Raw genomic sequence first — 24,283 nt, forward strand, 5'->3', positions numbered from 1 at the left:
GAGAAAACACCGATCCGACAATGTCCGAGTTATATGCTCTATCCGGCAAGATCCGGGTTTTTGACGATTAGATCCTCAAGCCCATCATCTCACGGCAGTAGATAATCTTTGCCGCTGGCAAGGGCTTTGTCAAAATGTCCGCTATCATCTCTGCAGTAGGAATATATACTGGTGCAATTCGACCTGCCTCCACAGTGTCTCGAAGCCAGAAGAAGCGCAGATCCAAGTGCTTCATTCTGCCATGATGTTCTGGATTTTTAGAGACACTGATTGCAGACTGATTGTCCATGTAAAGTGTAGAGGCTTTGGACACTGTATACCCCAGTTCTATGAGAAGATTACGCATCCAGAGGATTTCCTTTCCTGCTTCAACTGCAGCAATGTACTCGGCTTCTGTGGTGGATTGGGCAATAAGGGACTGAAGCTTGCTACTCCAGCTAATAGCACCTGTGCCCACTTTTACAAGGTAACCACCAGTGGAGCGACGGTTATCCCTCTCACCACCAAAGTCTGAGTCCGTGTAGGTTAGGAAGAACTCCTTTACATCACTGGGACCATAGTGCAGCCTTAAGTCCATTGTGCCCTTCAGATAGCGGAAGACATGCTTCACAGCAATCCAATGTGCAGGACCAGGATTGGCATTAAAACGCGCAAGACATCCAATGGCAAACATGATGTCTGGACGAGTGGTGATGGCCAAATACATCAGTGCCCCTACAGCACTGAGATAAGGCACTTTGTGCATATATTCTGCCTCTTCCTGTGTCTGAGGTGCAAGGGCCTTTGAAAGCTCTGCTCCAGGATTCATAGGAGTGCTGACAGACTTGCAGTCAGAGAGACCATAACGCTCCAGCATATCCACTATATACTGGCGCTGTGAGAGTGAAATGGTATGCTTTGCACGGTCTCTTTTGATGTCTATGCCCAGCAGAAACTGGGTAGATCCAAGGTCTCGGAGTTTAAAATATGACTTTAACTCCTTGACAGTGTCATCAAGTGCCTTCTTGGACTTTGAAGCAAGTGTCATATCGTCTATAAAGACTGGGACAATAATGCGCACATCTTCCCTAATGTACACATAGATGCTTCTGTCAGACTGAAGACGAGTGAAGCCCATTTTGGTGAGCACCTCATGAAGCTTCTTGTTCCACTGGCGTGCACCTTGCTTCAAGCCATAGAGTGACTTATTTAGCCTGCAGACCATTTCTGGACCACCCTGGTGAAACCCCTCAGGTTGTTGCATGTAGATCTCTTCCTCCAAGTCTCCATTTAGGAAGGCAGATGAGATATCCACAGAGTGAAGTTCTAGATCCTCTGCTGCAGCAAGAGCTAGAATAAGGCGCAATGCAGGTTGACGGAATGTGGGAGCAAAGACTTCTGTGTAGTCAAAGCCAGGGCGTTGACTGTAACCCTTGGCGACTAATCTGCCTTTATAGCGCTCTACAGAACCATCTGCATTGTGCTTCACCTTGAACACCCAGCCTGAGCCTATTGCCCTTTTGCCTGGTGGCAGTGGAACAATGTCCCATGTGTTATTGGCCATTAGAGACACAATCTCTTCATTGGCTGCTTGCTGCCACTTATCAGCATCAGGACTGCCCATAGCCTGTTTATAGGTCCGAGGGTCTGCTCCAGCAGATAGACCAGCAAACTGGACTTCAACAAAGTCAGCATCTGCATCTATCACATTCAACTCGTCCTCAGACTCTGCATCCTGCATAGGTGGTGGTGAAGTTCGCATTTTCCAGGTGGGCCTAATGTTGCGAGGTACCCGGCGCTGAGCAATTGGACGATGATCTATAGGTTCAAATGGAGGAGGAGTTGGAACTCTATGATGCTCTGAAGGATCTGGTGGTGGTGGAGTTACTGGATGCTCAGGTGCAGGTGGTGCAGGTGGTGCAGGTGGATCAGCTTCTGAAGCAACTGGACCGGGTATAGGATTTGGCACATGTGCACCATCTCCCCCTAAATCCTGTCCAGGTACAGGTGCTACAGGTAGAGGAATAATGTCTGCAGGTGGAAATGACATAGAGGGTGGAGGAGGAATATCAGGAGTGCATTTGAGGCCAGGGAAGTAGCGCTCATCAAAATCAGCACGTTCTGAGATTATAGTCTTTTTGGTGTCAGGATTGTAGAACTTCCACCCCTTGTATCCTGCAGGATAACCAATAAACACGCATTTCTGCATGTGTGGTCCCAGACCTATACGCTGATCCTTCTGCACATGCACATAGGCAGTACAGCCCCAAACACGAAGATGGCTGACATCTGGCTTCCGCTTGTACCACAGCTCATAGGGAGTTGCACCCTTTACCACTGCTGTAGGCAGACGGTTCCAGACATGCACCATAGATGCAATGCATTCTCCCCAGAAGGAAGGAGGCAGTTTAGACTCTGCTAGCATAGCAGTGATGTCATTGTCCATTGTGCGATTAGCTCGCTCTGCAACTCCATTCTGCTGTGGTCTATTGCGCGTGGTATGTCTGCGCTCAATCCCTGCCTCCTGAGTAAACTGTATAAAGGCATTGGACATGTACTCCCCACCCTTGTCATCCTGGACAGCCTTGATTTTTGCTTCAAGCAGATTTTCAGCATAAGCTTTATACTGCTTGAAAGCATCAAAGGCTTCACTCTTAGCCTTTAGCAATAGCACAACCCTGAATCGGCTGTAATCATCTATGAAGGTGATCCAGTACCGATATCCTGAGTGTGTACACACAGGCAGAGGTCCATGGACATCTGTGTGAATTAATTCTAGGGGTTTGGAGGCATGACTGTCCGATGTAGGGAAGGGATTGGCATGCATTTTACCGGCCAGACATGGTTCGCAAATGGGGTCAGGCTGCTGCTTTGAATCCAGCATAAGACCAGTCACTAGCTCCTCTCTAATCATCTTTTGGACATCGGCATAGTTGTGATGAGCAAAGCGACGATGCCAGAGATTTAAATCAAGAGGGACTGTGGTTATAGCCTGTGCAGACTCTGGAGCTGGTTGTACAGTTCCATCAAGAAAGGCAGTGTAGTTCTCTGTGATAGAGGCAACAAATAGAGTCTGATGAGAGTGAAGGAAGGTCATGAACTTGGACTCTATGTGAATTCTGAAGCCTTTCTGACGAACTAAATACAGACAAGAGAGGAGATTGTTCCTGAGCCTTGGGACATGCAGCACCCTAGTGAATTCCACAGGCCTGACTGCTTTCCCTGCAATCACTGGATTAAATACAACTGTTCCCACCCCAGCAGACATGACAATGGTGTTATCAGCGAGTTTGATTGGAATGACCAAAGGCTTGTAATTTCTAAGCCAGTGGTGATGAGGTGTCATATGAGAAGTGGCGCCTGTGTCTGCATTCCAGTTAAAGTCAGCATCAAGCTGAAGTGGGTCAGAGAGACTTGCTTTGCCAGCAGACTCTGTGACAGTGGTAGGGTCAACCTGAGTGGTATTCTGGGTGGCAGCAGCAGCAGCAGTAGCATTTGCCTTGTTTCCACGCTTAGAGCGGCGCTCTTTGCGATTTTCCTTGGCTTTCTTTGAAGCATTCTGGAAAGCATAGCAATTGGACTGTGTGTGTCCTTTACCCTCACAAAAATCGCAGGTGAGCTGTGAGGAGGAAGCAGTGGTGAGTGCTTGATCTGCTTTGGGAGAGGAAGTGGTGCGATGACGACGATTGATTTCCTCTGTGACAAAAGCCTGGGTGACAACATCTTTGCTCAGGATATCACGCTGAAGTAGCGCAGAGGTAAAAGCGCCATATTCCTCCACAGGAAGAGCACGAATCATAGCCATGGAGGTTAACTCTTCATCCAGCTTTGTCAGATTAAAGTCATTAGGGCGAAGGTCTTTAACACGCTGCATGGCAGCATTGACCTTATTGACAAGCCCTTGAAGTGATTCCTCTGGTTGCTTTCTGATGGAGAAGACATCATCATAAGCATTGAAACGCGCTCCAGGTTTCTTCTGCAGATGAACAGCTGCAAGCTGTTCCCACATTTTGATAGGGTCATCCACCACACCAGCAAAGTGAGTGCGCTGATCTGGTTCCACCATCAAATAGATTTGACCAGCTGCTTTCTCTGCATTGGCCTCCCAAGTGTCTAGCTTGGTTTGCTCAGCTGCTGTAGGTGATCCAGAGAGCTTTGGCTGTGGAAGCTTGCCATTGACAAGTCTCCAAAGGTTTGCAGAGCGCAACCAGGCAGCCATTTCACCGCTCCAAGTAGGGTAATTGGAGTCATTGAGCTTGGCAAAGTTGGGAGTGTGGGTAGAGGTGGAAGACATGATGTGGAAAGGGGTAAAGGGTTGTGTGTGATTATGTCTGGTGCTTGAAAAAGTGCAGGATAGTCCTCAGGAGTGTGTGCAGGAAAGGAGGTATAGTAATTGTAACCAGTAAGTATTTACTAAACACCCAGTTGTACAACCGCTCAGGTCACTGGGATGATTACCAGGATGTTCCCAAGAAGGTCAAAGGCTGGCCCACTGAAGTGCACAGACCCAACAGTTGGTGTCTTTGTAAATAAAGGATATGCAGCACACTATAAGGACAAGAAAGGCACAGAAAAGTGACCAAGACAAAGCAACAGCAAAGGGGCTAGAGCGCGGGGCTCATAACCTAATAAAGTTGCAATATGCAGACCTTGTAGGGAACTCAAATAACAGGACAGAAGAGCTGGGCAACACAGCTAGAGTCCAGAAGTGAGTCACTAAGTAATATTGAGGACAAAGTACTCTACTCACCTAGAGTCCAGAAGTGAGTCACTGAGGACTCAGAGTGGACTCTAGGGGGTTTATATCTACCTAGAGTGTGGCTATACAAACCTGTGAGTAACACAGGATTGTGGTTATGAACATAGGCAGGCATAGCTATGCATAGCTTCTACATAGCAGTGCATAGCGCAGCCTGATCAATAGGTATCTAGGTGTACAGCATCTTGCATTGCTTTGAGTCTAGACACTTAAGAGACTGATGGATTATCTAATCTAACAGCCACTTGGTCCAGCTCTTCTTGTATGAAGCCTTACCTTTAGCATCGACCCTCCAACGGGTGACATTACATTCGACCAGGACGAGATCATTTTTTTTGATGTCCGTGGCATGCATCTGTCTCATAGTGTTCCTGGGGCCCAACTTGGTTTTGGCATCAAATACATCTTGGAAGGCTTCCACCTTAAAGCAATGAATAACAAATATTTGTTGGAAGTAAGAAATTTAACATACAGAAGTGTACTCTCCGCTCCCGGTGCTCTGAAAGCGTGACGCCTTCAAAACATCAGAAGTGTTTGAACCTGTACGTCGTTGCCACTGAGTATTAGAGTAAATGAAGAACAAATAATTGCTTACCCGCGGTCCCGCGTGCAAGATGCTCAAGTAGATGGTTGGCCGTGCGAAGGTCCTCGGCTATAACGGGAATGATCTTGATGCTCACAACGGCCAAGGGTTCACCGCGAAGTTTGAACTATGACGAGTCGACTTCTCCGACGAGCCACACAGTAGCTGATTTATTGTCTACGGTGAGTATACGTGCAAGGTCCTTGTCACTGGAAGGACCCCATTTGGCGTGTTGAGGGACCTTTCGCACGGCATATACACAGGTGTTCTGGTCCTCAAAGTTGGAAAACGCACGAATGCAGCTGTGAAAGGTGGGTGATAAGGTATGCAAGGTAACGTTGGAGAATGAAAGTAACAGCTTACGGTTTCAATGTGTGTGTTAGTTATCGCAATTCAAAACAATGGACTCCTTCGCTCTGCAGGGGACGGAATTAGGTCAGTCATATTTGGTAAATGGATATGGACTCACACACTTGCGGATGGCACCGTATTCACGGCAGGCTGTTTACAATGTTTACAATATGATATCTGCCTTCGCCCCAGTGGGCTTAGGACATGTCTACGACAGGCCTCGACGAACCAAGTATGTATGGAGCAGCGGATCTACGATGGCATGAGCGGGATGTTGGCCGGACTAGCACTCCGCTACCTGGAGTACAGGATCACCGGTGATAAGACCATGTAGGTGGATGGGGGTTACGCCGGAAGAAAGGAGGGGAAAGCATCAACAAAGGACCCTCTGTACCAACCCCTTACATAATCCAACCCGGTTGCCCAGCGGGAACATGAGCGAGCATGAAGTCCGCTGTGAACGGCAGTTGTCCATCCTAGGACAAACGATGATGGTTCATGAATGCGACAGACCGAGTGGTAGAGGAAGTGACGATGAGCTGGTTGGCATGCTGCGGGGATGGATGTGCGATTGGACTGGTGGATGATGGTGAGGGTGTGTCTGGCTGTGTTTGCCCAACGTCAGGAACGCCAACTCCGTACGCTGGATGCCCATCATGGGGCGGGTATAGAGGGTGTTACAACGCTCCTCACTTGTGGCGCGTCTTTTCTTTTTCTTTTCCTTGTTCCCTTTACGTTACCAGACCACGTGATCCAACACGTGACTCATCGGAGTGCAACCTCCGATTCTTTATCCAGATGTCCAGAACCCCTAGTCTAGGGTTACACCGGATCTAACTCCGGACCTTCTTCTTATCGCACATGCAAGACGTGCATGTATGCCTCATCTTTACCTCGTTCTGATACACGACTCGTTATCCCCATTAGTACTGATTATCTCTCACGACCTTACTCAGCTTTCTCATACATATTACTTCCTCGCTGTTACCCTGCTCAGATGTCGTTTCACCTTATCTAGCCAATGAACGATCCCGCATTACTGCGTAGTACTGCGGATACCTTTTGTATAAGTAGATGACCTTGTCGAGCTGGATCCCCATCTCGACCTGGTTACCATTAAACCAGCTCTTCACTTGCCTTCGACTGAAATCGACTGTTAGTAGCAGACAGCTACTACGAGTCATAAGAACGAACTCTGATCGACCTTCAGTGTGAGGACATCGCCAGAAGTGTCACTTGAACGGACTTGTGTCTTAGACTAAGACCTTGTCTCGTGACGACTCGACTTGATGCTCGTGTTTCGCTGCCGCGTAACATTAGGTCGAGATCTTATTACTCTCTGTGACTTCCTAAAGTCTAATAACGAACTACCGACTGGACCGAACCCTGAAGACTAAACGATACACCCGATTCGATTGCTAAAGCGCCGTTTGAGATTACTCTGTAATCGAGGCAGCTGAAGGGATAGACTGATCACTCATCTTCGGAGAGGGGTCTGTCCGAGAGACCAATAGGCCGAGGAGGCTGAGGTAATCACTCGAGCAATCAGCAAATAGGTGTATCAGTTTGAAGGCAGAAGACACTCTACGGGCTTGTTAGCCGACGACGAACGAACCCACTTAGTTAAGGACGGTGTGCAGTCTACGTGTAGACGTAGGCCACACAGGGGAATTTATCCACGCTGGATTTGAACTTTATCAACCCGACTGCTCTTCCCAAGCAATACATCGATCTCCTCCCATCTCAGGCAGAGTGGGACGCACAGAGGAACGTACACGTTTTAAACGGACGACCTTTACTTATCAGACCAGATCAACACATTGATCACCCAAGTGGTGACTACGAAGCAGGCCTACCCCATAACGTTGGAGGGCTCGTACTATCACACATCGCAGACAGCAGCATACCTATCTCTTATCCAGGAGAAAGACCAGACGCCCCTTGGAACCTCCCTGTCCAGGATCCTGTACCCCAACCGATTCTTGCACCAATCATATCTGATTACATACCACCGATGGCTACAGTTACCATGGATGAAGGACGTCACCATGTCAGCCAGAAGGAACTTGGTTTTAGAAAACCCGAGATCTTCAACGGTTCAGACCGTTCGAAGCTTAGGGAATTTATAAACCAATGCAAGAATTACATGGCCAGAAATAGCCATGTCTACCAGGAGGACAATCAGAAGATCGCATTCGTGCTATCGCACATGCAAGGAGGAACAGCAGGATCGTGGGCACAGAGCTTCATAGAAACAGAACTCACCAATGATGACTTCCTTTCTTATGGGAGTTGGAGAGACTTCATTGCGAGTGTGAACAAAGCATTTGGCGATGAAAATATTGAAGAAACCGCTCGTACCTTGCTGCGTAACATCAAGCAAGGAACTCGTACTGCGGACGACTACATTGCCGAATTCCGATCGCTTGAATCCAAGGCGAAATTAGAAGATGCCAGAAATATCGAGTATTTCAAGTGGGGACTTAACGACCCACTCCGACAAAGGATATATGGGATGGAAAGCATGCCCAAGACACTTGACAAGTGGTACGAATATGCCTCGCGGTTTGATAACCAATGGAGATCTGCTCAGATCTTCAAGCGAGGAGCCACTACGACGACACGAGGAAAGGGCCGATCTGTCCATCGTCCCTACTACTCGGCTTCTGCAAAGGATCCAAACGCGATGGATGTTGATCATGTCAATATCTCGCGCTTATCCCCGGACGAGCGACAGAAGAGAATGAAAGAAGGATTATGTTTCCTATGTGGAAAGAAGGGCCATATAGCCAACGACAGACAATTCCACCCCCAGGCTGGAAGTTTCACCCGTGCTAGAACGATACAGCCCGGGTTGGACACAGACACGATCACATGGATCAAGAAGATGCGAGAAGACCTCGCACAGAAGAAGGAGACGTCGAAGGAAGAAACCAGAGAGGAACAGATCGCCTATGTGCGAAACGTCTTCAATGACATGACTGATGAAGAACGAACCCAATTGGGTTTTTGAGACGACGGCCACTAGTAATGCATGGACCGTCGCATCTTACCGTATCTCCCCTCATTATTTGTAACACTAGCGGAAATTCAATCACTGTGAATATTTCGTTGGGAGAGAAGGAAGACGTTACAACAGAAGCCTTGATCGATTCCGGTGCAGCCGAAACGTTCATGAACATTCGTTTTGCGGAAGAAAACAATTTTATCAGATGGGAATTACCGAAACCAATTAAAGTCATGAATGCAGATGGCACACCAAATCAAATGGGTACCATTACTCATTGTACCTGGAAGATGATGAAAATCGGAGGAAGGAAGACACTTACTCGCTTCCTCTTGACCGGCATTGGCAAAGAAAACATACTTCTCGGCATGCCGTGGCTTAAACGCCTCAATCCGATGATCAACTGGGAAACCGGTGACTTTTGGTTTGGTAAAGACGCCAAATGGCCACCGAAACCCACCGTCGAAGATGCACCAGATGAAGAAGTTTCGATTTTCAAGGAAGATGGACTCCCAGAGTTAATCACCACCGAAACTTCCCCTACCTCGTTTGGGCATTCCGAATCTATCAGAGAAATCATGGCCGATAACACTGAGCGTGGCGAGTTACCTGCAGTGCGGAATGATACCGAACCAGATGACCCATCATCAGAACCCCCTATAGATCAGCTCGATGATGACGATCTAGTTATATCCTATATCGCAGGAGAGCCAGTTATTGGGATATTTGAACCTATCAGGAAGGAGTCACCTTTGACGAATGAAGAGACTGAAACTGCAGTCTTCACCATACGAAGAGGCCCCGCCATTGGAAGAATGACACACAGTACTCGATCCCCATTATTCTGTAATGCACAGAATACGGTCTTTTACAAACCATCCGGTAAATCACAAGAATTGGCACAACAGGCACACAAGGAAGCATCAGCTATAGACAAACCCAAAACCATCGAGGAGTTGGTCCCCAACTACCTCCACGATTTGAAGTCCATCTTTGAAAAGAAAGCAGCTGAACGCTTTCCAGAAACCAGGCCTTGGGACCACGCCATTGATTTGAAACCCGATTTTATTCCACATGACTGTAAAGTCTATCCGTTATCGCTCAAAGAACAAGGAGCAATGGATGACTTCCTGGAAGAAAATCTGCGAAAAGGATACATCCGACCGTCGAAATCTCCCATGGCTTCACCATTTTTCTTCGTAGGAAAGAAAGACGGAGCACTACGTCCCTGTCAGGATTACCGATACCTGAATGAAGGGACAGTGAAGAACGCCTATCCTCTTCCGCTCATCTCTGACCTTATGGATCAATTCAAAGGCGCATCGATCTTTACGAAAATGGATTTACGCTCCGGATATAACAATGTCAGAATCAAAGATGGTGACCAATGGAAGGGCGCATTTAAGACAAATCACGGACTTTTTGAACCTATGGTCATGTTCTTTGGACTCTGCAACTCCCCGGCGACTTTCCAAATGATGATGAATGCACTCTTCAAGGACATGATCGATGAGGGATGGATAGTCATTTACATGGATGATATCCTCATCTTCTCAAACGATTTGGAAGAACATCACGTTCAAACCCGACGCGTACTCCAACGACTCAAAGACAACGACTTATTCCTTAAACCGGAAAAGTGTTTCTTTGACGTTAAAGAAGTCGAATTCCTAGGCATGATCATTTGAGAAAACTACATTGGCATGGACCCTATCAAACTTAAAGGAATTGCAGAATGGCCTGAACCAAGCACGGTAAAAGGTGTTCGCTCTTTCCTAGGGTTTGGAAACTTCTATCGGAAGTTTATTGCCAACTTCTCAGATATTGCCAAACCATTGACGAATCTTACGCGCACTGCCGCTGGATCTCCACCTTTTGAATGGACAACAGAATGTCAGACAGCTTTCGACACATTGAAGCAACGATTCAGTACCGCCCCAGTACTGTTACTGCCTGACAAGGCAAAACCCTTTATTGTTGAATCCGACGCTTCCAAGTTTGCTACGGGTGCAGTTTTACACCAAGCCGACATCAATGGAGACCTCCATCCTTGTGCCTACATTTCACAGACGCTCAATCCAGCTGAACGGAACTACGAAATCTACGACCGTGAACTCCTCGGAATCATTCGAGCCCTCACTGAATGGCGCCATTATCTTGAAGGCTCTCCCCATCCCGTCGAAGTTCGCAGTGATCACAAGAACCTCACATACTTCCGTACAGCTCAGAAGTTAAACCGCTGACAAGCACGATGGAGTCTCAAATTATCACAATTTGATCTTCACCTCATCCATGTCCCTGGCACTCAGATGATCCAATCTGATGCGCTCTCTCGTCGTAATGGACTCGATGACAGTGAAAGTGACAATGAAGATCGCATTCTTTTACCCAACGCACTATTCGTGCGATCCATTTCCCCGACACTATTCGACGAAATCAGGAATCACGCAGCAAAAGACCTCATTGTTCACGAAGCCCTCGAAGCAATTGCGCACAAAGGGCCATTCCCCATGAAATCATCGCTTTCCGACTGGGAAGTTCGCGATGGTGTCATCCTCTACAAGGGGAAGATTTACATTCCACCATCTGAAACTCTTCGTCGTGACCTCGTTCGACTACATCACGACTCCCCTGCCATGGGTCACCCTGGAAAGTTCAATACTCTTGAACTGTTATGTCGTGAATTCTGGTGGCCCGGCATGTATACATTTGTCTACAATTATGTTGAAGGCTGTGCCACCTGTCAACAAATGAAACCGAATACTCATCCAACTCGTATTCCTTTGGAACCAATTCCCGCCGACCCACACGCATTACCATTTTCCTGTTGCACCACCGATTTTATTACTGACCTCCCCGTTTCCAACGGTTTTGATTCCATTATGGTCGTAGTAGACCATGACCTTACGAAGGGGGTGATTCTTACGCCCTGCCTCAAAACGATCACAGCCGAAGGAACGGCCAAGATTTTTCATGACAAAGTATACTCGCGATTTGGATTACCCGACCGAATCATCTCGGATAGAGGACCTCAATATGCATCCAAGGTCTTCCAAGAGTTAAATCGACTACTCCAGATCAGATCATCAATGAGCACAGCTTATCACCCTCAGACGGACGGAGAAACAGAGCGAGTCAACCAGGAGCTGGAAATCTATCTTCGACTCTATTGCGGAAACAACCCTGAAACATGGGCCGACCGCCTGCCAGACCTCGAGTTTTGTCATAACACAAGGGAACACTCGGCACAGAAGATGAGCCCATTCCGCATCATGATGGGATATGAACCATGTGGACTCCCTTCCGTATTTCCGACCACGAACATTCCATCGGTTGAATCCAGGCTTGACATGTTGCAGAAGATAAGACTAGAAGCACTAGCCATGCACGAGTTAGCCCAACAACAGATGGCGGACCGAGTCAGACAAGGATCACCGAAGTTTACACTAGGACAGAAGGTCTGGCTAGACTCGAGGAACCTGAAGGTCAATTACGCCTCGCGCAAGATAGCACCAAAGCGTGAGGGGCCATTCGAAATTGTCGAAGTCATCGGACCAGCCAACTATCGTCTCAAACTCCCGAAGACCTGGCGAGTTCATTCCGTATTCCACGCCGCCCTTCTATCTCCTTATCACGAAAATGACATACATGGTCCGAATTATGTGAATCCACCACCTGATGTCATTGATAACGAAGAAGAGTATGAAGTCGAAGCCATCCTGAATCACAAGACGTACCGAGGTCATCTGAGGTACTTAGTCAAGTGGAAAGGATATTCTTCAGCAGAAAACTCATGGGAACCTACCCACAATTTACAGAATGTCAAGCGAATCCTCGATGCATATAAAAGGACCAGGGGAATCCAGTAGAGGAGAAGAAACCCGGAATGACTACCACGACAGTTTTCCTCATCATCTTCCTAATCGTCCTCCACTGCACAACCCTCACTTTTCTTTGGATCATCCACCGAATCCTTATCAGATGACTTGTCGAACACACACTCTTCACGCGAGACAGCCCGCACGCTAACAGCTGGGGTGATCAGAACGATGCCTGGAACTGATCAGGCAGCTCTTATCTCTGTGGGAATACTCTTTATCGTCCAATGGATTTTCATCTATTTGATTATTACCCGAATCCACGACATTCTATTTCACATCACAGATAACCGCGATCCCCTTAACCACCGAAAGGTATAAAAGGAGGAGAAAACGACATATCATCAATGCCCACTTCCGCTATAGACGACCTTGTTCACAATATACTCGCTGAAGTCACCTCCACAATTATGAGCATACCCGCATCGCCTACGCTTGTCAATGGAGTACCCTCTCAAGCACAGACACCCTTTATCCGCACCTCATCACCCTCACCTTCTATCGAACTCAGTCACGCATCGGACGAACAAGAATTTGCCACACGTCTGGTCTCGGCTATCCGTGTTCCTGTCGACTTCACAGATATCCTTGTCGTCTTACGAAATCGCCCGCAAGATCGACAAGCGGTGGTTTCCATGCAACGAGCATTAGAAATGGTCGAGTGGATGCAGATGGCCAGACAAGAGCTCATCGCAGCAGAGGAAAGGACGAGTAGAGCCCGAACCAGAGTCGACCAAGTCTGGTCATTAATGCGCAGTACGGTCACTCGTACAGCACAGGAGATTTGGAGGGAGCATGGGGACGAAGACATCGGACACATCCTCGGATACACCACTAATGGAATACCCGCATCCACTCCTCGCTCGTCGCCAGAACCAATTCCCGTTCGACCTCGCCCTCCTCGTTCGCACGTACCCAGTGGACGATCTCCGTTATCCCAACCATCTTTCTCGACCGCATCCACTTCTTCGCGTCGCAGTCATCCCTACAGGGATGGACGTATACCCGAACAAGGATCACGAACCAGCCAGCGGACATGCTACAGATGTGGAGGAGATCATTATGTCCGCGACTGCCCCCGACGATGATGAAGATCACAATATTTCTTGTGGGACAAGAAACATTAGACGGGAGCTGATGTTACAACGCTCCTCACTTGTGGCGCGTCTTTTCTTTTTCTTTTCCTTGTTCCCTTTACGTTACCAGACCACGTGATCCAACACGTGACTCATCGGAGCGCAACCTCCGATTCTTTATCCAGATGTCCAGAACCCCTAGTCTAGGGTTACACCGGATCTAACTCCAGACCTTCTTCTTATCGCACATGCAAGACGTGCATGTATGCCTCATCTTTACCTCGTTCTGATACACGACTCGTTATCCCCATTAGTACTGATTATCTCTCACGACCTTACTCAGCTTTCTCATACATATTACTTTCTCGCTGTTACCCTGCTCAGATATCGTTTCACCTTATCTAGCCAATGAACGATCCCGCATTATTGCGTAGTACTGCGGATACCTTTTGTATAAGTAGACGACCTTGTCGAGCTGGATCCCCATCTCGACCTGGTTACCATTAAACCAGCTCTTCACTTGCCTTCGACTGAAATCGACTGTTAGTAGCAGACAGCTACTACGAGTCATAAGAACGAACTCTGATCGACCTTCAGTGTGAGGACATCGCCAGAAGTGTCACTTGAACGGACTTGTGTCTTAGACTAAGACCTTGTCTCGTGACGACTCGACTTGACGCTCATGTTTCGCTGCCGCGTAACAGAGGGTTGGATGAGCTATCGGCGACGATAAAATCCCACATTCATCGAGGCCGGGATGACAACATGGTTGTTGTTGTTGTTGTTGTTGTTGTTGTTGTTGTTGTTGTTGTTATTGTTGTTGTTGTTGTTGTTGTTGTTGTTGTTCTGGTCTCCCAAAAAATGTATCAATGATCAATGATAGAAGGGGGTACGTACATAGTTGATACCGCTGACCCCGACGATGCGGCAACAGTATTCCCGCTCGGAGAAAGTTGCACAGCAGAATGTGTGGTTAAAACCCCGGATCTAGCTAAGATTAGCAAGATAGCATATCCGTTGCAAAAAGCACACATATTGATTATCAGCAGAGGCAGCGGAAGTGGGGGAGCAGCACTATCTGAGAAAACCTTTGCAGCTGACTCGGCTACAGTCTCATTGTTCGTACTAGCGAAGATTAGTACATGTGCAGGCATCAATCAATACAGGGGCTCACTGCTCGATGAAGTTGCCAGAATCTGCTGTAGATGTAGGTGATTGTCCAAATAAACATAAGTCGGTGTCTGAAGCCATAATGGGGACATCGGCAATGTGCCTACGATGATCAAAAAGTCAATGAACCAACTGAGAATAGTGGATAGAAACACACTGCTTAAGCGGGCGCTCATCGTCCAACAAATCAGGAGATAAAGCACACTTGTTGCGGGAGCTTCGACGCGAACTTTCGGGTCTGCGAATCGCGAGTGAGAAGACTGTAATGAATGAGAAAGGACAGTGTGGCTCACAAATTCTTTGTCATTTTGTTGGTTGTACGTGTATGGTTGTAAGTAGCGTGAAGGGAAGTGAGGAAGATATCAGTCCTTATATGCATCTACTGCCGTGGATCAGGGGCATCGCTCGCTCGAGACTCGCAGGTGGAGTTTCCGTGAGGGTGGAACAGAAGATAGAGAATGGGTGCAGAGATGCAGACAATCACCCCTAGCTATAGCCATCGGTCCTCCTCCAGTCTTTCATCGGAAATAAACTTTCAAGGAATGCCGGCCGACTTTGTGTCGCGGAAATCTTGAACAGGAAGCAGGAAACCTGAAGTGAATCGGGTAGCCTAAAGACGGAAAGTAAAAAAGCGGATAACCATTCTAAGAGAGAATTACTATATGTGGCACGGGTACAACTTTATGTCAGCAGCCACCATACGTGCACAGACTGATAACCGATTCTTTAGGGAATCGGAACGTGGATACCAGTCGCATTTGAATATCTGACGTTGCTCTCCATCATGCAAAGCTGAAAACAGGTTTGATATGCCTCTTTATTTTGGATTTCTAACAAAATGAGAGATATAGGATGATTGCTTGTGGCAAACTTTTGCCAAGGCCACCGGCATTCAAGTTGGCGCAGTGGATGAAGTTCACTATCTGAGGATAAATAAGTTATACTGTACTATAAGGCTGTAGCGCCGTGCAAGCACAGAAGGACCCGCTACCTATAGGGTGAAGGAGAGGCGCGAGGAGATGAAGACATATATTCAGTGCATTAGAGCATGAGTATAATACAATGAACCTGGTAGGCAAAGCTTACATTTGGACTGGCAGAAGGTACGATAGATGGGTGACTACAAGAGGAAAACATGAATGATACCATCCACCAATTGCAGGGATCATAACAGGACCGGAAGCAGAGAGCTCAGCAACACTCCGGTGGAAAAATTGGTGCTGTCATTGACGTTCGCGACCAATAACAACATTCTGCGCACTGTTGCATCCATTCACCGAAGAATCAAACAGAATTAAGGCAGGAATTCCAAAATAATCGCCCAGAAGTGAGAAGGAAGGCATTTCAGTGCAACAAATATCAGCAAGCAGAGGGTTGGCAATAGATGCGGACGATGCGAGCGATGCACAGAGTCGACGTGGAGGATGCGCGGCGAAAGATTCGGACGCTTAGTAAAGTTTACGAAGCACTTTGACCTTTCAATCTTTTGTATAGTTTAGGGCAGGACCTCCAAAACTGACAGTTTTTGGCGGGGCCCCTGCGTGACAAAAGATCCAGCAAGACCCACTACCAAAAGGTAGCGGGAATTTCGACCAACTGTTCAGTCACGCATCACACAAGCCTCTGAACCAGGCACTGAGTTCAGAAGTCACGCGTCACATGAGTCTCCAAACTCAACACTGGAGGCAAAAGTGGATGTTCTGCCTTGGAACAGTGTCTGAACATCCAAGGAACAGATTACATTTTTGGACATGTCACATGTTCTGAACATGGTAAGGAACATCTAATATGTCTCGCACAATGTTCCATTGGAGAGCATGCTGGAGACATGTTGCATGTACCATTCTGGAACATATAATATGTCTCACACAATGTCTCATTGGAGAATGTCCTGCAGACTTGCTGCATGTTTCATTCAGGAACATTTATCATTTTGCTACTATATTCTGGGCTTGTCTCTTGATGCAATATGCTCTGTATAATAAGGATTTTCCATGGCCAAACACATTACATTTCTGGCTGCCATTAATTTTCAGAACATTGTGAGAAGATGTTAGGTGCTCCTACTCCAAACATATAAGATGTCCTGGGCACCAAGAACATTTGCAGTACATGTATGATACATACTAAAATTTTACTAAAATTTTACATGTACTGCAAATGTTCTTGGTGCCCAGGACATCTTATATGTTTGGAGTAGGAGCACCTAACATCTTCTCACAATGTTCTGAAAATTAATGGCAGCCAGAAATGTAATGTGTTTGGCCATGGAAAATCCTTATTATACAGAGCATATTGCATCAAGAGACAAGCCCAGAATATAGTAGCAAAATGATAAATGTTCCTGAATGAAACATGCAGCAAGTCTGCAGGACATTCTCCAATGAGACATTGTGTGAGACATATTATATGTTCCAGAATGGTACATGCAACATGTCTCCAGCATGCTCTCCAATGGAACATTGTGCGAGACATATTAGATGTTCCTTTCCATGTTCAGAACATGTGACATGTCCAAAAATGTAATCTGTTCCTTGGATGTTCAGATACTGTTCCAAGGCAGAACATCCACTTTTGCCCCCAGTGCAAGCTCAAGGCTAATTCACAGCTTTTCCACGCCTTCTGCAGCGGGTTAGCGCCCGGCGTGAATTGAACTGAACCATTTCAGTCACGGCGGCCTCGGAACCGTGAACTGACTGAACTGCGGGTCACACGTCACTTGGTCGAAATAGTACAGTACACCGGCGGTGACTTCCAAGTTCTGATACAGATAAATCATTCACGAGGTGCGAGACTTCACAGAATGGGCGTCTTAGCGACATGCCCTGTGAACATTCGTAACAAGTCATGTCAGCAGAATGTGAACGATTGAATCATTGAGTGACATCCGCAGTGACATGCTGAGCCATTCCACCATGACTCGGATTGTAGAGACGTGAAGCTGCCGACATCGATGAGCATCAGTCTCCTGTCATTGCACTGACTCTTGAGATTGGAGGTGTGTAAGATCACATCATTCAACTTTGACCCAGCCCTTCATCTCCGAACGCGCGACGGATCCCGATAGTTCCGTCGTTTCTACATGTACCGACTACCGGCGCCGCTGTGAAGAGTTTTGATAGCCTTCTACCGTCTTTCAGGCTAGCATACTCTTTCTTTTTGACCGTGAATCACGAACTTTCTCCGTATCGTTGACTCGCAGTCTCTCACGGAGATGCTTTGCCAGGCGGCGTTCATATATTCGCAGGTAATAATGAAATATTCCGCCGCTTAGCGACCCACTTCAACAAGACTGGCGGTGGAAATACATCGCGGAAGTCGTTTTCAACGGCGTACCGGGGTCCCGTCAATGTCCGTCTTCTTAGTGCTTCCTTCGCGGTAATTAGGACTGCGGGTCTGTGCTTTCCGTCCGTGTTCCAAGTAGATTGGTAACTTGAGATCGATTGGGAGTTGAACAGCACAATGGATGGCGCCCTCGGTCGCTATTGCATCGAAGCGATAATATCTCAAAGGCCAGTGGCCAGTAACTCACCGGTCGCGGTGTTTTATTGAATATTTTGCAGTGGGCATGTCAGTCGAAATAAATGTCATGCGGTAATGGGAATGAGAACAATCTCGTAAACAACATGTTAGACAGATCTAGATGGCGATACGACGGGGACAACGAATCACGACAAAATTCTACAAGACTACACGGCGGCTACAGAATCAATCTCACGAGTACTCAAATCTTCGCAAAATATCAAAACGGTCCCGGGGTTCGGTTGCAATGCACCATTCAGTTCAAAGCCATCCCCTTTTTGCTACATGACGGCCAGCCGAACTCTCGCGCTCGGAAGTCAGGCATGCTGCAGCGCGTTATCGAGAGGCGCAGCCATCTCTTCCGGATTTCCTAACCAGTGGACGACGGAATCTTTTGTGGTAATTATAAACACTGGCATGGGAATGGTCAGTTAACAGCAACCTATCACAGACCACAACATACCTAGCGGGATAGACAGACATTTCCCAGGCTGGAACAGCGCTGTACAGCACTCTCAGTATGGCCGTTAGCTGAAAAAAGAGGGATTCAAAACGTACACTCTACGGCAATATTATTTTTATCGATATAAACTGGATAATTGACGTCGTCCCGTTCAGTGACGAAGTCCCTTACAATTTCCGAATCGGTCGGTGCCTTGTTGAATATCCCTTCGTTATTGAACGTGATGACCCTGACGTCTGGGTATTGTGCGGCAACGTCCGTGAGAATTTTGCATACCGGGTGACACGGCTGCTCAAGAAATTAGATCGGCCTCTGGGAGAGGGCCTGCCGAACAGACTTACCCGACACCAGCTAGAAGACGCATCCATTAGCCTCCGGCAAGCGATCGATAAGTCGGAAAGATAACGTACGTCGCCCAAAACTCGATTACAAGAACTTTTTTGTCCCTCCATCCATCCTTGCTTGGTTGCACACATTCATACGCGTCTGCGTCGATCCAGTCAAGGTCGACCTAAGTCCTTACCGTCACAACTGGACTTGCCCAATTGGTTACAAACACCCACCTTTTTGCCGAGGAGAGGGCTCCTCCACCCAGGACGCAGGAATTCGGGCGGGCCTTTCTTCATCTGCTCCTCAATGCCGGCCCACCCCGGTAGCCTGGCGATCTTCATAAACCGCTCGATCACCACGGGCTCGTGGGCTGCCCTGAATCTGGCTGCGTGTTGTCAGTATGTAGTCCGATGGTCGGAGGCAGCACTAAACGTTAGCTTACTGATAGCAGCGTCCCACCGGGCTGCGGGTTCAAAGACATTATGCGCATGACGGCATCGTGATGCAAGTCGTCAGGAATGTTACAGGAGTCCACGTGCCAAGAGCGCACCTTGGTCCCATTTGTCCCCATAGAGCTCCTGGAAAGGCGCGAAGATATTCGTCTTGAAGTCCTCCATAGCTGCGCGTTCCTCCGGAGACTCATTTCCGTATGACGGTGGCATGAATTACGCAAAGGGAGCCTGCTTCAATTTTGCGCCTGAATCAGTAACAGAGATATAAACAGGAGCGGACTCACGAACAAGACGGGGAAGGGAGGGTTATCGGGTGAATGACCAGTGGGAGTCGACGATTACATGAAGGCTTTATGGCTTGCGGAGACAGTCTGTAACTTCATGAGAGCGTCACAGCCTGAGCGCCACCGAGTTTGATAATGACATGCAGGAATGCATTAAATGGTCTAGAACACGTAATCAATCAAAAATGCTAGAATCGTCCAATTAGCCCTTAGCCCTTCCATCATCAGCACCTTCAGAAGCTGAGAATCACTGAGGGGGATATCAGGAACCATACCTTCAAGATGCGTGTGGCACCAAGGCCGTTCACAATTGTAACTTCCAAAACGGGAAGGTATAAACAACGCCGCGATTTGGGTTCAACCACGCATGCCGACAACTGAACATTCATTGCAAGGCCGCAGTGAACACCTGAAGACAATTTCTCATTGAAACACTTGTTGAAAGACGAAAGAAAGGCAGAATTCCAGGTAAATGGAGTTGATATAGCTGAAGGGAAGAGACACTGGGCATTTGGCACAGTGGTAGCGCGCATGCTTTGCAGGGCTGATTTGCATGAGGTCGAGGGTTCAAACCCCTCAATGTCCACTGAAATACGTCTGTGAGACTTTTTGTGCTGCCCTTTCTGGAGTCAAAACGGGGAGACACTCTTTATAATTTGGAACACGCACGTGTGTCCCAATTGCATTTTGGGTTCGATGTATTATTACACGTACAGACAAAGAAACGGATTTGGGACAATAGACAATTAACTGGCATTTCAGACAATAAGACAGAGGCTCCCGAGGACGGGGGCCGGAAGTCCGATATCCTTTCCACCAGTTCAACTCGGGGAGCCCCAGGGCCAAAAGATGGGCACGGACCTACGGCAATGTGGCATTAGTGGTACTGTCAACTTGAGGGGGTCAAAAAGTCGCGTGAGAGTCCCACCCACGCCCCATTGGGAGAACAAAAAGGACATAGAAATAGCGCACGAAGACTGAAGTACTAACCGCTTATACTCTTGCCACTTAGGGTCGTTCCCATACTTCTCATCGCCGGCTTTCTAGAAAGGAGCGAGGGACGTGGACGCCATCGTGAGCGTCGATGAGTGTCAGCAGTGAATGTACGGACCTCTAGGAGAGGGACTCCTGACACGTTCCGCAGGAGGAACCACGTCAGGAGCGGGCTCACGCCGGCGAGGAGCCAAGCAGAGCGCGGAAAGTACGGCGTGCGCAGCGAACGCGTGGAAAGGAGCCAAATGCCTGTCCATAGTCCTACTTCGCCAATATAGCTGCGAAAGGCAACAGCATGAGCGCCACGCCGTACGAACAGAACGGCACGCACTTTGGGTGACGGCTGATGCCCCACAGCCCGCTCGTGATAAACTTCTCGTCATGTTCTTTTTTATCCTTAGCGCGACGCCAGGCGGCCTTTTGGCGGTCGGCGACTAAGAAACTGGTCAGCGACATGCTCGAATTGTTCGTCGAGGTCACGCGATACCGCGAGGCCCGGCGTCAATGGATATATGCGGTTTTATGAATCGCCAAAACCCTGAAAAGCGGGGAACAGGGAAGGAGAACCTAACTTACTGATCTCGAACAGCCAGGAACCGGCAAAGAAGGCGACCGAGATGTAATCCAAGGGACCAAGAGGGGGATGAGCGGAAGCAGGAAGGGTATTCACCTGCGACAGCATGAATTACAACGGCAGTCCGACCAGGTGGTAAGCATGACGTACGAGGTAGACGGGCAGACCGACAGCGAATACCCAGGTTGCTGCATGCAATATGTCCCGAACAGAATAAATGAGCGCCATTTTCGTTTCGTGTCAGAAAAACTTGGCGAGACGTACCCTGTGCCATCCAGTAGGCCGTGAATTTTGCAGGTTGATACTTAACTTCGTCGAACCTAGAATCACCTCCGGCCTTAATTGCTCTCTGCATTGATGTTCGAGATGAGTACAGTAACTATAGAGAGGTTGAATAACTGCACACCGTGATTAAGAAACTACCGAGGCGGACACTCCACACGACGAGTGCAACATTGAGAAGCATTTGACGGGGTGCTAAGCTGTTCAACTGAGGTATGTTGACAAAGATTTTACCATCCCAGAATCTGGCTTTCACGGAAGGGTAGTACAAAGACACGACAGTGGTGGACAGGAAACCGAGGGCTCCTCCTAAGTCGTAAAACTTCTCATTGGCTTGGGGAACGAAGATGAGGGCTAGCGCTATTACCAGTTCATCAAAAATTCAGGATTCGAGTGATGTCAGCAACGACGACAGACACACCTGCTTGAAGAGCGTATGCACTCGCTGCGGCCGGAAATAAACTGGAGAAGAGCGGCATAGTCGCAGTAAAGGCTATTGAAGACGTCCTCAATGCCTCTTCTTGCAGGAAAACCAAGGCATAATACTCGTATACCCACTTACTATTCTGTCTTCTCTCGCACTTGTCGAGGCTAAAGAGAAAGGTGAACAGGCCAAACGCGCCTCTGACGTACCTCAAGTGAACGCCCACGTGATCGCACTGGGAACTCGCGATGACGTCACCCGGGTCACAGCCACACGATCGGCTTTAACCACCAATTTCTGTCAACATCATGTCCCCGAAAGAGAACGTTCATACAAATCTTCACCCTGAGGCTCCCGTTCTCCAGGCGCCGCAATCGACGATACTGCATCCACCGCCGCAGGACCATCCACACAGAAACCCTACGGCCAAAAAGTCGATACCAGACACCGGGTGGCGCGGCCAGCCTACTATTCCAAGCCAAGATGGTGGCGCGGGTGAGAAGGACTTTGTCAATAAGCCGCCCTACAGTTGGGTGAGCGAGGGTGAAAAGTTCGAGCGCAAATACGTTACGTAAGTGTACTGGCCGTGAGCCAATAGAAAGACGAATATTCACCGAGAAATTTTGAACCCGACGTACAGGGAGTGCTGGTGCGGAAACCTTTCGTTCGAATTCCATGGCAACCCATTGGATGCGAAGTATTGCCATTGCCGTCAGTGCCAGCATCTGCATGGAGCACCATTTCAGTGGGCAGTCATCTTCCCAAAGGTAAGATAAGCCCCGCTACAATGGAGCCGTCAGTTTGATATTGCGGACCCAGACGTCCGTCCGAATGGTGAATAACGTTGACAACAGTTTGCACTTCTTCTCCACGGAAATGATTTCGGGCGGGCACAGTGTACCCTGCAAGGTACGTATGTCTGCACATGCATGTCAGCACCAAAACCAAGGACGCGCATCAAGGTGTCTTGCAACGTTTGTCGCTCCCCAATGTTCGACGAAGGACGAAACACAGTCCTCGCGTATCCTTCCTCCTTCAAATTCCTCCACCAAAAAGTTCCACTTGATTTCCAGCCTACTGCACACATCTTCTACAGCCAGCGGTACGTACCTCTCACATGCCTTGGCAGTTGAGAACCCTTATCTTATCGGGAACTTTGCACTGCACCGCTTGTCATCGCACTAGAGTCATGGAAGTTCCCGATGGCGTGCCAAAGTGGGCAGGTCATAAGGGGGAGAGCGAGCTGGTGCAAGAGCTCACGGAGCAAGAAGGGTGCGTATCGACCTTATTTCGAAGCACCGATGGCTAATGCGCGGTTAATGGTGTTGTAGCACCAAGTCGAAGTACAAGCCTGGGTAAGCGTTAGAGCACAAAGATCGATGCACCATGTTCGGAACAGCGAGAAGGGAAGCAGTAGACATGTGAGCTCGCTATTGTGCTGTACAGATCACAGCGTGTATGAGGCCGAGACCGATGATTCAGAGTACTGTAGCATTTCGACCAACCCGGCCAGTCACAGGTCACAGGTACCTTGGCCGGCCGGTTTTTGACCGGGTGTCACTGGTCACAGCAATGCTGGCCGGGTGTGACCAATGTCTACAAAAACCAATTTTTTGCGGCCTGCGGCGCCAGGGTGTCTGCGGGGTTATATCTTCAGTTTTCTGGTTCTACCTGAGGTCCAACTGACTGGTCAGCCAGTGGTGGTGGGTCACGGCTGCGAGGTCACTTGGCCGGCTTGGCCGGTTTGTCCGTCCTGTCCACCAAGGCTGGCCGCCTGGCCGGATCGAAACTTTGCGGTCACAGGTCACACCCCTGGCCGGGTTGGTCGAAATGCTACAGTAGTTGAAGACTTTGGAGCAATGCCCCACAAGATATCGGAATAAAGGCTTTCTAGATAACAGTCTCATCCACTCAGTCGGAAGACATTTCTACTTACTAGTAGTGAGTTTGACCCAAGCTTGGCCTCGACTCTTTTGCAAGTCCGAAATCACATCGTCCCGGGACGTCGTCCGGTCGGAAATGCGCGAATGTCACATGCCACGTGAGAGAAAAGTGACGTTACGCAAGAGCAAGGCTGTCCCCAGTGTCAATCAAGTAAGTATATCGGTGCATTTCCATCACTGGCACAGCTCGGCACATTGCCCGTATCGGCCCAA

General features: G+C 48.3%; 8 protein-coding genes and 1 non-coding gene across 9 annotated transcripts; 6 read left to right on the forward strand and 3 right to left on the reverse strand.

The window, feature by feature from the left end:
* Positions 1–67: 67 nt before the first annotated feature.
* SCP_1300430 (predicted protein) lies at positions 68–4,273 on the reverse strand (the record flags this gene model as incomplete). The annotated part of the gene is made up of 1 exon (XM_027763341.1): positions 68–4,273. The coding sequence occupies one exon, from the start codon at positions 4,271–4,273 to the stop codon at positions 68–70; it is 4,206 nt and encodes a 1,401-aa protein (XP_027619142.1).
* Positions 4,274–7,701: 3,428 nt separating this feature from the next.
* On the forward strand, positions 7,702–8,685 carry SCP_1300440 (hypothetical protein; the record flags this gene model as incomplete). The annotated part of the gene is made up of 1 exon (XM_027763342.1): positions 7,702–8,685. The coding sequence occupies one exon, from the start codon at positions 7,702–7,704 to the stop codon at positions 8,683–8,685; it is 984 nt and encodes a 327-aa protein (XP_027619143.1).
* A 362-nt stretch (positions 8,686–9,047) lies between these two features.
* On the forward strand, positions 9,048–10,367 carry SCP_1300450 (hypothetical protein; the record flags this gene model as incomplete). The annotated part of the gene is made up of 1 exon (XM_027763343.1): positions 9,048–10,367. One exon carries the CDS (start codon positions 9,048–9,050, stop codon positions 10,365–10,367), a length of 1,320 nt encoding a protein of 439 aa, XP_027619144.1.
* Positions 10,368–10,382: 15 nt separating this feature from the next.
* On the forward strand, positions 10,383–10,922 carry SCP_1300460 (hypothetical protein; the record flags this gene model as incomplete). Its single annotated transcript, XM_027763344.1, has 1 exon — positions 10,383–10,922. One exon carries the CDS (start codon positions 10,383–10,385, stop codon positions 10,920–10,922), a length of 540 nt encoding a protein of 179 aa, XP_027619145.1.
* A 66-nt stretch (positions 10,923–10,988) lies between these two features.
* Positions 10,989–12,548, forward strand: SCP_1300470 (hypothetical protein; the record flags this gene model as incomplete). The annotated part of the gene is made up of 1 exon (XM_027763345.1): positions 10,989–12,548. The coding sequence occupies one exon, from the start codon at positions 10,989–10,991 to the stop codon at positions 12,546–12,548; it is 1,560 nt and encodes a 519-aa protein (XP_027619146.1).
* Positions 12,549–12,967: 419 nt separating this feature from the next.
* Positions 12,968–13,645, forward strand: SCP_1300480 (hypothetical protein; the record flags this gene model as incomplete). Its single annotated transcript, XM_027763346.1, has 1 exon — positions 12,968–13,645. The coding sequence occupies one exon, from the start codon at positions 12,968–12,970 to the stop codon at positions 13,643–13,645; it is 678 nt and encodes a 225-aa protein (XP_027619147.1).
* A 4,997-nt stretch (positions 13,646–18,642) lies between these two features.
* SCP_1300490 (hypothetical protein) lies at positions 18,643–19,780 on the reverse strand (the record flags this gene model as incomplete). The annotated part of the gene is made up of 8 exons (XM_027763347.1): positions 18,643–18,737; positions 18,789–18,827; positions 18,884–19,076; positions 19,130–19,139; positions 19,199–19,299; positions 19,352–19,503; positions 19,561–19,581; positions 19,669–19,780. The coding sequence occupies 8 exons, from the start codon at positions 19,778–19,780 to the stop codon at positions 18,643–18,645; spliced, it is 723 nt and encodes a 240-aa protein (XP_027619148.1).
* Positions 19,781–20,359: 579 nt separating this feature from the next.
* SCP_t1300500 lies at positions 20,360–20,440 on the forward strand. Its single transcript is given in 2 exon segments — positions 20,360–20,395; positions 20,405–20,440. It is a non-coding gene; the product is annotated as a tRNA-Ala (tRNA).
* Positions 20,441–20,675: 235 nt separating this feature from the next.
* Positions 20,676–22,834, reverse strand: SCP_1300510 (hypothetical protein; the record flags this gene model as incomplete). The annotated part of the gene is made up of 12 exons (XM_027763348.1): positions 20,676–20,715; positions 20,845–20,897; positions 20,966–21,125; positions 21,179–21,281; positions 21,424–21,517; positions 21,572–21,609; positions 21,686–21,770; positions 21,828–22,063; positions 22,125–22,196; positions 22,266–22,408; positions 22,472–22,650; positions 22,742–22,834. The coding sequence occupies 12 exons, from the start codon at positions 22,832–22,834 to the stop codon at positions 20,676–20,678; spliced, it is 1,296 nt and encodes a 431-aa protein (XP_027619149.1).
* Between the last annotated feature and the right edge of the window lie 1,449 nt (positions 22,835–24,283).

The sequence above is a fragment of the Sparassis crispa genome (assembly GCF_003851025.1).
Source record: "Sparassis crispa DNA, contig_000012F, whole genome shotgun sequence".
NCBI lineage: Eukaryota > Fungi > Basidiomycota > Agaricomycetes > Polyporales > Sparassidaceae > Sparassis > Sparassis crispa.